The sequence below is a fragment of the Lampris incognitus genome, chromosome 19, assembly GCF_029633865.1.
Source record: "Lampris incognitus isolate fLamInc1 chromosome 19, fLamInc1.hap2, whole genome shotgun sequence".
Classification (NCBI taxonomy): domain Eukaryota; kingdom Metazoa; phylum Chordata; class Actinopteri; order Lampriformes; family Lampridae; genus Lampris; species Lampris incognitus.
The window spans coordinates 31,131,355-31,145,761 of NC_079229.1; the positions used below are offsets into that span (position 1 = coordinate 31,131,355).

Consider the following 14,407-nt stretch of genomic DNA (forward strand, 5'->3'; position numbering starts at 1 on the left):
CGCCAGCTTCTTCTTTTCACCTGACAGTGAGGAGTTTCGCCAGGGGGACGTAGCACATGGGAGGATCACACTATTCCCCCCAGTTCCCCCCCCCCCGAACAGGAGCCCCGACTGACCAGAGGAGGCGCTAGTGCAGCGACCAGGACACATACCCACATCCAGCTTCCCACCCACAGACATGGCTAATGGTGTCTGTAGGGACGCCCAACCAAGCTGGAGGTAACGGGGATTTGACAGGGTTCCTGTCTTTCTTACAGTATATACATTTGATCCGGTTAGTTTTGGTTTCACATTCCAATTATGCAAGAACACTTAAGAACTTTCTATGACCTGCCTATGTCCTGTCGTCATCACCTAAGTGGGCTGCGTTCCTCTATAGTCGACTTTGATTGGGTTGTAGACATTGGTGTGTTGTCAATTTGGCAAGTAGCCATCTATTGCCATTCGAAATATGGTTTGGAGACAGTGGCACTGACGAAAAGACAGGAGGTGGAGCTGGAGGTGTCAGAGTTGAAGATGCTAAGATTTTCACTGGGAGTAACGAAGAAGGACAGGATTAGAAACGATTATATTAGAGGGACAGCTCAGGTTGGACGGTTTGGAGACAAAGCAAGAGAGGCAAGATTGAGATGGCTTGGACATGTGTGGAGGAGAGATGCTGGGTATATTGGGAGAAGGATACTGAATATGGAGCTGCCAGGGAAGAGGAGAAGAGGAAGGCCAAAGAGAGGTTTATGGATGTGGTGAGGGAGGACATGCAGGTGGCTGGTGTGACAGAGGAAGACGCAGAAGACAGGAAGAGATGGAAATGGATGATCCGCTGTGGCGACCCCTAACGGGAGCAGCCGAAAGTAGTAGTAGTAGCTTCTATTGCCATTTGAAATAATGGAGAAAAATGAATGAACAGATTAATTTTGTTGGCCCTATAATAATACTATTACAGCATTACTACCAGCAGCACCAACTTCAAGCGCAATACTTCACTAGTTCAGATTCGCGTAATGAACATCCTCGTCGTGCGGACATTTTAGTGTGTTCATTTTATCAAAGACTGCAAGCAATCCTGCAAGCCTTGGCAGCTTCATTTCAGAAGAGACAATAAGGTTGTCGGACCATATTTCAATTAAAAAAATCTGTCTCCTCCTGTCACCATGTGCTACTCCAGCTTATTTTTCCCTTTTCCGGCTCTAACGATAGCCTGCCAGAACTTCCTGTCATTGATCAGACAGTCCGACCCATCCAAAAAATGTTGACACTAGAAACGAACCGAACCGAACCATGGTTCAGTTTGACCCAGACCAAGACCACCTTTTCGTCGGACCAAGGTTCGGCTGTTTGGTCCGAGGGAGATTTCACACCTGTAATTTTGGTTCGGATAAAACTGAAAAGTCCGAAAGTCTGGACCAAACGAGGTTGGTGTGAAAGGGCCCTGAGACAGGTGTGTCTGGGTTACCAATATCGGCACTAAAGGGGACGGTTTCAGCTACTAAAGGTAACGTAGTGCAAAAATCAGTAATTCTGTAATTTTTCTTTTTCATTTTTCCCTCCTTTTTCTCCCCAATTGTACCCATCCAATTACCCCACTCTTCCAAGCCATCCCGGTCAATTGCCCCACCGTCTCTGCCCATCCGGGGAGGGCTGCGGACTACCGCATGCCTCCTCCGATACATGTGGAGTCGCCAGCCGCTTCTTTTCACCTGACAGTGATGAGGATCACACTATTCCCCTCAGTTCCCTCTCCCCCCTGAACAGGCACCCCGACCGGCCAGAGGAGGCGCTAGTGCAGCAACCAGGACACGTACCCGCATCTGGCTTCCCACCCGCAGACACGGCCAGTTGTGTCTGTAGGGACGCCTGACCAAGCCGGAGGTAACTCGGAGATTCGAACCGGAGATCCCCGTGTTGGTAGGCAACGGAATAGACGGCTATGCCACCCGGACACTCTCAGTTCTGTAATTTGAAGGGTTAGCAGTAACTACATCAACAGGAATGCACGCAGTAAATAAGAACATAAGCTAAAAACTAAAAATCGGTGACCTTTTCTCTGCACCTCAGACTGTAGCTTGGGGTAAATAAGGGCTTATTCTCATAGCCTTGTAACTGATTTGAGTTAACCATGAAATTATCGATCAGAGAATTTTGCCTTGTAAGTTCACCAGAGCAACGAGACTCATTAAGCCGCAACCATCTGCCCAAAGTTTTTAATGGACTCGGCACTTAAACAAATAACGAAGAAAAAAAAAACAAACTCCAAACACAGAACGAAGATGCTTCGGGCGCCACCATTAAAGCGTTAAGGGAACACGCTGTGGCGGAGGGGACTGTTTTCAGACGATACGCGGAAGAAAACCCAGGTGGTCTGCTGGTGCCGCCACATCCCCATGCCAATACTTCACTTGCATTATTGATTGCAACACGTTGCCTCCGTAAGCCCTTCCTGTGCCACAACAGGCGCTCAAAAACAAGAGCAAAATAAAACAACTCATGTATTATGAATCACGACATGAGGCCTGCTTCTTATGAGCCTTATGAGCCTTCCAGGGTGGGTGGGGGGTGGGGGTTCAGAAACATCCACAAATAAGAAGTTTTGAAGTTCTGGCGTCAACCTGCTGCCCGCTGGTGATCTTCTCATGATCTAAGAAGAGCTGCGCACAAACAAACCGGGGTGGGGCTGACGGGGGTCCGTGCTGAGCTGGCTGTCGTGTGTGGAGGCCTCCTTGGATCGGGACGAAGCGTTTCCAGAGACTCGCTGACGTGACTGCTTCAAGACACGAGATCCCTCTCACAGGCCGTGCCAAACAAATCGCAATTTGAAATCAATGAAAATGCTGCAGAAGTGCACACGCTTGCATGGGTGACACACAGGGCGACACAAATGGGGATGCACACACACACACACACGTCTTCCGGTGGTGTGAAGGGGAAGCGTATTCGAACAGGGCAACCATCTTCATAAGCCGTGCGGGGAAAAATGTCCACAGTCGCTGGAGGGAAGTTTGTTAGAACCACGAAGGCCAAGTTCAGCATGCCACGTCTTCATCTGTGGACCTAATTTGAACTTGGGAAGATGCAGCGGCCCGCAGTTGGCTCACAAATCAGCGCTGGGTCATGCATAATTCCATGTGACATGCAAATTCCTTCCATACATCAAACAGGATATGTTCCATTTAAGCACTAATCACACAGTCATATGTGAGCGGGATGAGGAGGGGGGGGAAAAACCGGTCTTCTCTGTGCCGTTGAGGCCAGCAGAGATATACCCCGAGGAGAGCCGGCGCTTCCTTGGTGCTCCAAGTGGTTCACTGCGGTCAGGTTAGCAGCACGGCTGTGAAGCGTGCACTTTTCCCGCCGCCATCAAATAATCATCACTTCTCATCGGGGCGAGAGAATTGCATCCCCCTGTTCACCAGGTCAAGTAAAGAGCATTTCTTCTCGTTTCTGCCGTTGGGCATGCTTAGCTCTTTATTTTTCTTTTGATCCCTACTTTCTCTTCACGACAGCCAGAGTCATGTACGCATGTAGTAGATGTGGTAGTAGTGCCTCGTGTACCGATGTTCGATGTATGGATGCACATACTGTTCGCAAATGTGCAATGTACTTGTGTTTTTGTTTTTTTTGGGGGAGGGGTGGATTTTCCCCGTTTTTTTTTTTTCAATTGTATCCGTCCAATTACCCCATTCTTCCAAGCCGTCCCGGTCGTTGTTCCACCCCCCTCTGCCGATCCGGGGAGGGCTGCAGACTCCGATACATGGTGAGTCGCCAGCCGCTTCTTTTCACCTGACAGTGAGGAGTTTCACCAGGGGGACGTAGCGCGTGGGGGGATCACCTTATTCCCCCCTACCCCACCCCGAACAAGTGCCCCCCGACCGACCAGGGAGGCGCTAGTGCAGCAGCCAGGACACATACCCACATCCGGCTTCCCACCCGCAGAGACGACCAATCGTGTCTGTAGGGACGTCCGACCAAGCCGGAGGTAACACAGGGATTCGAACTGGCGAGCCCTGTGTTGGTAGGCAACGGAATAGACCGCTACGCCACCCGGACGCCCCTCATGTACTTGTGTTCTAATGATCAGACTGTGGCAGCACATTTCCTTTTTGCAGGACAATAAAGAAGCTATCTTTATTATAGCAGGGCATTGTGGGTATTAGGCTCATCAATGAACATAAACCATCTGTAATGAACCCGTCATCAGTAATGGACCCATTATCAGCGGGTTCATTACAGATCGTTTTGGCAAGCAGACTAAAACAATGATCTTATCCATGTACGAGATAAAACTAAATTTCCAGTTGTTAAACATGAAAGCTGCACACTAAAATTCATTCGTACGTGTGTTTGTATTTTCGCTCTGCATTCAGCAAGGCTGAGGACTTCAGTCCCGTCTCCGTGTGTCTAGATGGACCTCAAGGCGCTGGGTCGTAAATCTACCTCAGCCATCATCCCCGACACCCCCGCTGCAGCTCTGTAGTCACAGCGGGTGTGTACGCGTGTCGGTACGACGAGGGGCCCGCTTCCTTTAAAAGTCCGATTCTGAACGGGGAAGGTGCGTTGACAAGCGGTGGGCAGGTAAACAACCCACGGAGGCACGGCACGGCTCGGCTCGGCCCGGCAGTGCTTCAGAATCTCGGAGATCAAAGCCAACCAGGCAGAACCGGGCAGAACCGGGCTGCGGTCGAACGTTAAATGTTGTTCAATTCAGCTGAATGACGGTTCATTCAAACCGAGTGTTTATTCGGGTTGGGCCATCGGCCGAGCGGGTGCATGCGTACCGTCGGAGGTAAGAAAGACGATTTAAGAATATCTAGAGGAGAACGTGTAAGAATCGACGGGTATGGGAGAACTTCGAAGGAGGTTAGGGAGTAAAAGAATCCAGGGAATTACATGAATAATTCAAGCAGAAGTGCGTTTAAAAAATGCAGAAATAGAAGGAAAAAAAATCTGTCGATCGTGTGTGTGTGTGTGTGTGTGTGTGTGTGTGTGTCTACCATGCGATATTCCAATACCGAGTACTCGTAAGAAACAACGTTTTAGTGGTGCAAACAGACAGGCGGCCTAATACACATATATATTCACATCGGTGCCGTTGAAAATATGTTGCATCATCTACCATGCTTACCTTCTCTCATCCAATACTTGTGTTTGTTTGTTTTGGATCCCCCCCCCCCCCATTTTTCTCCCCAATTGCACTTGGCCAGTTACCCCACTCTTCCGAGCCGTCCTGATCTCTGCTCCACCTCCCCCCCTCCCGATCTGGGGAGGGCTGCAGACTACCACATGCCTCCTCCGATACATGTGGAGTCGCCAGCCGCTTCTTTTCTACTGACAGTGAGGAGTTTCGCCGGGGGGGGGGGCATAGCATGTGGGAGGATCATGCTACCCCCCCCCAGTTCCCCCTCCCCCCTGAACAGGTGCCCCGACTGACCAGAGGAGGCGCTTGTGCAGCGACCAGAACACATACCCACATCCGGCTTCCCACCCGCACCCCATAGGGACACCCAACCAAGCCGGGGGTAACGCGGGGATTCGAACCCGCGATCCCTGTGTTGTTGGGCAATGGAATAGACCACTACACTGCCCGGATGCCCATCCAGTACTTTTCTGTTTGTCAGACATGTATGCCGATGCATCTGCAACCATGCGGTATGTATCCAGTGTCTATCTTGCATATGCACGGCGACTTATTTGCGAGAGATTATGCAACACAACAAAATTAGTATGCTGAAACCCATTTGGTCTCCCCACCAAGATGTTTACCAGAACGCTGCCCGTACGCGCCGCAGCTGGAGGGAGAGAGCAAATAAGGGTGGCCTTTGCAAAAGATTCCTTTCAGCACCGGCGGTTCAGGAAGTACATTTTCTTTTAAAATGCAGGATTTCTTCAATGGCCACAATGGAGGCACCAGCTGTTAGCTCCGGCACCGACCAAGGTGAAGCAGGAAGAGGGGGCAGATGTTGTCGCAGGCCAGCGCGGAGACCATTCTGACTCGACAGCTCCACAGATGCCCAGTGATCGTCTACCACTGTGTAATGTAGGGGAACACTTGCGGGGGAGTGCGTAATATCCACACAGGAAGTACGACATGGGAGAGCAGCTTGTTGTTTCGGCGGACAGTTTACATTTCGTCTCGGTCTCTTTGGTTCTTGTGTGTGAAATATGGCTGTGTGTACTAAGTAGAGGCCAGGAAGCACATCCCACGCAGTGGATGCAGAAAACAATACTAAGGTATATTTAAAAAAAAAAAAAAACTAAAGAGCTTTGAGCGGTCCAGATATACATTTGTGATGTCAGAGGTCAGCGGGAGAGGACCGCAGACTTTTCTGAAGAAGACCGTGCTCCCCGTGCCCACAACCAAGTTTACTGTTCAAATAATTATTACAGCCAAGGACAATGGACTTGGGTGTAATTTACAGCACATTGAATGGTCTTATATCCATGTATATCCCACTCATCATCTGCTCCTAAAGAAGAGCCATCTGTTTCCACGCTCACGTTGTGTATCCAGCTTTATTTTCCAACAATTCTCTGCACTTGTAAGATGTTAAGTAATGCCATCGCCATAACTTTTTGATAGGGTGGTGCCATTTTTTTTTCTTTTCCCTGTAGTGATTTTATGTATATAAGCTCTCAAAACAAAAGTTGTATCATAGCAGCTGATATGTCTATATTTTGTGTTGTTCACTTCAGTAATGTGACACATGCAGTGCAGTGAATCGACAGGCACTTTGGCAGATTTACACCAGAGCACAAATATCAGTGTGTACCAGTAGGGGATGAATGGTTGTGTGAGGTATCGTGTGTGTGTGTGTGTGTGTGTGTGTGTGTGTGTGTGTGTGTGTGTGTGTGTGTGTGTGAAAGTGTGTCCTTCAATGGTCCGGGGACCCCGTCCAAGGTGTCCCTCTTTCTTCTGCCTCCAGAAACCCGGACTGGACTGGGTGGAATTCATTAGTGATCTCTTTAGGTTTGTGCAAATACATTATAATCAGTTTGACAACAAACCAGACTACTGACCTCATCTAACCCCACCACGTGCACACGACATGCACAGCACGACATGCACGGCGTCAGGGGGGGGGGGGGGGCTTAGTCTTACCGTCCTTTCTCCATGGTGTGCTGTTCTGCAGTGAAGGATGTTTTAATTCCTCATAATTTAGGACATGAATATTATTTACATTATTACATTATTTATTACTGTGCTCAGAATGTGCACGCTTAACAATAACGTGATCTGCAGAAGCTGAGTGTGTGTTGTGTGTGTTGTGTGTCTGTGTGTACGCAATAAATTGCATGTAGAGGGGGAATAAGAGGGCGAAATAAAACGGGAGAAAATGTATCAAAAAGAGAAAGTCAGGGGCGATTGACGATGTGGATTGCAGAGCCCACCTAGCGGTGCACAATCTGGTAGTATTATAGCAGCGAGGGAGGCCGGGAGCACGAGATTTGCGGCACATGATAACAACCACCAGTAAATTAACGTGGTGCCTGTTCGTCATGTTTTTACATAGTGTGAGTGGCTGCCATGTTTGATTTACCACAAATCATCAGGCTATGGGGAACATGGGAAAAAAAATTCAATTGATACTGAAATGGCCCAGATGCCGGAGTCATTACTCTGGACCATTTGACGTGAGAGACGGGGCGATATGGAAGAACTGACGTGACTAACGGCGCGGCTGGCTGATAAGAATATGAACTAGATTGTTTATGTTTGGCTCACCAACAATGGGGAAGAAACAACGACGCTGGTCAGATGGGGATCTGCAAGTGTGTGGTGAGAGCACATCTTACTTAAGTTTATTTTCTCCCTCTACTTTTTACGGCCCTGTCTAGCTTAGTGGCTTTATTTATAGCAATTATTTCCAAAAGCTCAGCCAGAACCGCTCTGAAGCGGTCTGCAGACAGAACCGCTCTGGCAGGCAGGTACCCACAGCATGAGTCAAAACCATGGACCTCATCACTGGTGTCAGGTAGTTACTATGCACCCCCGGTGCACACTGTCATGATGGCCCCAGTGCATGCTAGTTACTACTTATGAAGCTCGCACACACACACATGCACATACACACAAACATGCATACACACACATGCACGCACTAATATGTGTGTGTGTGTATGTGTGTGTACGTACAGTGCATCCGGAAAGTATTCACACCCTTTCACTTTCCCCACATTTTGTTATGTTACAGCCTTATTCCAAAATGGATTAAATTCCTTTTTTTTTTCTCATCAATCTACACACAATACCCCATAATGACAAAGCGAAAAAGGTTTTGTAGAAATGTATTAAAAATAAAAAACTGAAATATTGCATGTACGTAAGTATTCACACCCTTTACTCAGTACTTGGTTGAGGCACCCTTGGCAGCGATTACAGCCTCGAGTCTTCTTGGGTATGAAGCTACAAGCTTGGCACACCTATATTTGGGGTATTTCTCCCATTCTACTCTGCAGATCCTCTCGAGCTCTGGAAGGTTAGATGGGGAGCGTCGCTGCACAGCTATTTTCAGGTCTTTCCAGAGATGTTCAATGGGGTTCAAGTCTGGGCTCTGGCTGGGCCACTCAAGGACATTCACAGACTTGTCCCGAAGCCACTCCTTCGTTGTCTTGGCTGTGTGCTTAGGGTCGTTGTCGTGTTGAAAGGTAAACCTTCGCCCCAGTCTGAGGTCCTGAGCGCTCTGGAGCAGGTTTTCATTAAGGATCTCTCTGTACTTTGCTCCATTCATCTTTCCCTCGATCCTGACTAGTCTCCCAGTTCCTGCCGCTGAAAAACATCCCCACAGCATGATGCTGCCACCACCATGCTTCACTGTAGGGATGGTATTAGCAAGGTGATGAGAGGTGCCTGGTTTCCTCCAGACGTGGCGTTTGGCATTCAGGCCAAAGAGTTCAATCCTGGTGTCATCAGACCAGAGAATCTTGTTTCTCATGGTCTGAGAGTCCTTTAGGTGCTTTCTGGCAAACTCCAAGAGGGCTGTCATGTGCCTTTTACTGAGTAGAGGCTTCTGTCTGGCCATTCTACCATAAAGGCCTGATTGGTGGAGTGCTGCAGAGATGGTTGTCCTTCTGGAAGGTTCTCCCATCTCCACAGAGGAACGCTGGAGCTCTGTCAGAGTGACCATCGGGTTCTTGGTCACCTCCCTGACCAAGGCCCTTCTCCCCCGATTGCTCAGTTTGGCTGGGCGGCCAGCTCTAGGATGAGTCCTGGTGGATCCAAATTTCTTCCATTTACAAACGATGGAGACCACTGTGCTCTTCAGGACCTTCAAAGCTGTAGACATTTTTTTGTACCCTTCCCCAGATCTGTGCCTCGATACAATCCTGTCTCGGAGGTCCACAGACAATTCCTTTGACTTCATGGCTTGGTTTCTGCTCTGGCATGCACTGTCAACAGTGGGACCTTATATAGACAGGTGTGTGCCTTTCCAAATCATGTCCAATCAATTGAATTTACTACAGGTGGACTCCAATCAAGATGTAGAAACATCTCAAGGATGATCAGTGGAAACAGGATGAACCTGAGCTCAATTTTGAGTGTCAGAGCAAAGGGTGTGAATACTTATGTACATGCAATATTACAGTTTTTTGTTTTTAATAAATTTGCAACAATTTCTACAAAACCTTTTTCACTTTGTCATTATGGGGTATTGTGTGTAGATTGATGAGAAAAAAAAGGAATTTAATCCATTTTGGAATAAGGCTGTAACATAACAAAATGTGGGGAAAGTGAAGGGGTGTGAATACTTTCCAGATGCACTGTGTATATATATATATATATATATATATATATATATATATATATATGTAATCCAGTGAGTCACTGGATTATTTTGCTCCTTATTTGTTGAGCACTTTACCTACCGTTGAGTGTTTCTTTTAACAAAGTTTTTTATAATATATATATATATATATTTTACCACATCGGACTTTACAGTCGAATGAGTTACCTAGGTATTGTATTGGGAAAGTAGAGGTCAAAGAGAAAGCTGTCAGAACCATGGACAGCCCTCTGACACGCGGTAATGTAAATAAACGCTCAGTCAAATCACCAAGTCAGCTAATCTACTAACTATAGCTGCAATGTTTACACAACTGTAGCTGTTATTTGGGAAGGTATGTAGGTTAAAAAAAAACCCAAAAACAAACAAAAAACATCAGCAGGCTAGTTCTGATGTGCCAATTTAACGGGAGATCTTCTTCGAACACACGCGTATTTCTGAGGTGGCAATCTAAATCACTCCCAAGGGCCTCTTCTCCTTCCAACATGTTGTTGGAGGGCCGACTTTATCTACGGCCCCCCCAGTGCAACCACACTGCCTCACTGTCTATATTTACACTATTGGACCTCATTCAGAATCAAAATCAGAATGGTTTGTAGGTATTACAATTTATAATATAGTGTCTTTACCTTTATATTAGCTTGCGTACCCTGAAATTCCTTTATGTTGTATTGTGGTGATACACAATTGAGGGTAGTTTCACCAGGGGCTGCTGCTCCTTTAAGGCAGACGTTCAGAGTGCTGATGTAGGCACTGCTTAGAGTTTCTGGGGTGAAGCCATGTTTGCAGCAGCCTAGCAGTTAGCTGGTTGCCATGAGAGATTGTTCTGTATCAGTGTTGTTTTGTGTGGTGAGTAAACGGAATTGACTCGACTCGATGTCTCCGTCGCCTCATTCCCGCACTCCCACAGTATAGCCTTTTTATGGTGCCACCCCAAGAGTTTCGCTGCCCCCCCCCCACTAAATATATTCTGCAGCCGCCACTGGAATGAGGCCCAGTGATCTCACAAGAAAGACTTGCTATCTGATCTCAACAAGTAATTTGTTCAGGGTCTTGGTTTTCCACAGGAGAAATTAAAGAATGACTCCCTTTAGGACTATTTCAGTTTTCAGCAATTCAAGACTTTTAGTTACACCATCTTCCCACTGCAAAACATCCCCGTCTGTTTACATCCCATCCCAATGGGCAACTTCAGCCATGAGGTGTGCTTTACATAAATGCTATGCACTTATATAATCCATCAGTCATTTGCCTTAAAAAATTACCATTGGCTTCAATTTTGTCTTATCACTCAACTTATGAGCAAGGATGTCACGACGTAATGTCCATTTATGAAATATCCTCAAATGAATTTATTTTCCCCCTTTTTCTTCCCAGTTGTACCCGGCCAATTACCCCACTCTTCCAAGTCGTCCCTGTCGCTGCTCCACCCCCTCTGCTGATCCGGGGAGGGTTGCAGACTACCACATGCCTCCTCCGACACATGTGGAGTCGCCAGCCGCTTTTCACCTGGCAGTGAGGAGTTTCGCCAGGGGGACGTAGCGCATGGGAAGATCACGCCATTCCCCCTCTCCCCCGAACAGGACACATACCCACATCTAGCTTCCCACCCCTAGACATGGCCAATTGAATCTGTAGGGACTGGGACGCCAGACCAAGCCGGAGGTAACATAGGGATTCGAACTGATGATCCCTGTGACGGTAGGCAATGGAATAGACCGCTACACCACCCGGATGCCCATTCTCTTTTAATTTAATGTTGAAGGTGAAACTGATGTTGGGACAGTTTGTTGTATTTTCCTCTCCTCCGTTATCCCCCAAAAACGTTTGACCCCAAATAGTCCAAACTAACGTTCATTTATTGTAGGACAGGCATGAATGAGTTCAGCTTTATTTGAAGACTTTTTCTTTTAAAGATATTGAAGTTGTAGTTCTTCGTAACCGCGTGTTTGGCTAGCACACACGTTTTCTCCAGAGATTGCACTTGCTGTGCAAAGAAATCAATTTGACTCTCGGCAAGTCTGCTTAAGTGCATGGATGCAAAAAAAAAAAAAAACTCCAGCAAGAAAACGAAGCTTTTTTTTTTAAACCATCATTTTATTTCCGTTATTTTATTAAGAAAATAAGTATAAAAATATAAATATAAAACAATATGACTCAGCATTCAGACAGCATGATTTCAGTGTATGACGGCTATCCTACAACATACACTTTCCATTACACTTTACACCTACGTGATGAAATGAACTCACAGTTTGACAATTAAACCGCACCCACCGTTCACATGGACGTTGCTCGTCAAACAGAGATAGCAAATAGTATATATATCTATATATATATAGTATGTCCATCATTATAAAATGTTCTTACATTTACGGTATCTAATGTTATTGACTGGAAAAGCCGAGCCAGCCTACCTACCCCACCCCCCCACTGCCATTAAACACTGATAGTATCACAATACTACTTCCTCTCAGGTCAGTTACAAAACACATTGTCCACATCATTGTTTCACAAAAAAATTCCTAAAATTCAAAGGCATCTTTACTGATTATGACCAAAAATAAAATGATAACCGACAGCAAAACTGTGAGAAATATATTTCCACTGGTGACCAAATTCAGCTCAAGTCTCGGTAGGAATGTGTGTGTGTGTGTGTGTAAGAGTGCGATATATAGATAGATAGATGAAAAGAAAGGGAGAGAAAGCGCTAGGGATGCGTTTGCGCGACCCTTGGTGACCTCTGAACTCAGGTCTCTCTATCGGGGCTCTTCCCAATGTACATCTCGGCCAGCTTTTTAAACGGCGGGCCCCAGTTGCTGAGGTAATCGTAATCCTGGTCGCCCTCGGTGGCGGCGGACTCCAGTGAGCTGAGGGACTCCGCCAGCGAGCCGCTGCCCTCGTAGGCGTACGTCGCTAGGGAGTCATAGGGCGGCGCCGTGGGATCCGTGTCGTTCTCCTGGAGCCTGCCGTTTATGAAATCTCTGACGTCCGTGTTGTCCTTTATGGGCGACGTCCTCCGAAAGGGAAAGAGCATTTCGGGTATTATGTCCCTGCGCAGTTTGTTGGTGTCCATCACCTCCGGGTTGCGGAGCGTGCCGATATCAAAGGCCTGGGTGTCCTCCTCTCCGCCTCCTTCATCGTTGTAGCTGACGACGTTGTCTCTGACGTCCTCTTTGGAGATGATCAGAGGCTCCTTCTTCCTCTGCCTCCTCAGGGCAGCGAACAGCACCACGATCACTGCGAGAAAGAAAGGGGAGAGGGGTAAAAAGAGGCCGAGAGAGAGAGAGAGCAGCAGAAGATGTGTGCCTCATAACAAGTGTCATGAATTAAAAGAGCACTGGGGAGCGAGTGTGCAAACGGGAGACACATTTGCTATCAGTGATAAATCCCCCACACTGCCTCAGGCATTCACCTCCTATTATGAAAGATTCAGAGAGAAAGAAATAGAAAAAAGCAGCTTTTCTTTTCTGTTTCCCTTGAATGGCACGTTCACTGTATGAGATGCAGTGCTTGGGAGAGCGTTTTGTTTTTTTGTTTTTGTTTTTTTCTTCCCTTTTCCAGACAGCCTTATATTCGCTTGCACGAGATTTGAATATCTCATCTCCTTTTTTGTTCTTTTTCAGCGGTAAAAGGCGTTTAATCGAGGGCGGACGCGGAGGAAAGGAGCAGGTGGGCGTTCTTTACCAGTAAGCGGCGAGGTTTTTAAAATGAGCTCATAATTCTTCTGGAAGCGGGGGCCACACTTTTCCTTCATTTGGGACTCAGACAAATGCCACTCCACCTGTCCTCCTCCTTTCAACCTTCGCCTCGCCTCTTCTTGTCCTATTTCAACCATCCCCCCCCCCCTCCTCAGCAGGCGCTATCGTTGTCGACCAGCCCTCCCGCCCGGGTGTTAATTACAACGCCTTGCACCAGGCGGGACGGGAGGGAGCGGGGTTGACTCTTTAAAAAAAAAAAGGCCAACATTTTCTGACTGACTGGCGCCATGTTTTATAGACGCCGAGGGCCCGTGATGAGGAGGGTCTGAGAGGAGGAGACGTTCCAGCTCAGCGCCCGCCTGTCGGAGGCGAGCGGAGGTGAAAGAAGACGGGCTGTCAGGGGAGATTTGAGTGCGAAAAGCGTTGGTTAATGAGCAGATGTCAGGAAATTTTGCTCAAGAGGAGATCGCGGGGTTCAACCTTCAGCGCTCTGTGACAGAAGATCCCTCGCCCAGGCTAGCGGAGGGGAACTCTGAGTTACAAAGGGTATCAGTCTGTCAATAGTAATTTGCTTGCTACCGTAGCAGCTGGAGTTGGCACGGATCAGTTAAAACGGTAAAAAAACAACTTCAGACAAGAGAACAGAAAGGAGAGCAGTGTGAATGATTAGGTGTCACTCAATGACACATCAATGGGTGTGCGCAAAGAGAACGGTATATACACACACTTGTGTATCTGCTCTCACGTGGACCGAACGTTAATGTTGGAGTGAAAATCCGACTTCCCCATCCCCACACCCCAAAAAATTAATCCTAACCCAACCCTCTCCCCAACTATAACCAAAACCTTAACCCTCAGAACCAGAATCAGAATAATACTCATTGCCAAGTAGTTCACAAGGAATTTAACTTGGCATGTTGGTGCATGAGG

The 14,407-nt window shown here is 47.4% G+C and overlaps 1 protein-coding gene across 2 annotated transcripts in view; it reads right to left on the reverse strand.

Annotated features, from left to right (window-relative positions):
• Positions 1-12,525: 12,525 nt before the first annotated feature.
• LOC130130126 (cadherin-10-like) overlaps positions 12,526-14,407 on the reverse strand; it is a 29,190-nt gene continuing 27,308 nt past the window's right edge. For both annotated transcript variants that reach the window (XM_056299857.1, XM_056299856.1), the window contains exon 11: positions 12,526-13,016. In XM_056299857.1, the coding sequence (XP_056155832.1) occupies positions 12,526-13,016 (491 nt within the window). The remainder of the gene's footprint in view (positions 13,017-14,407) is intronic.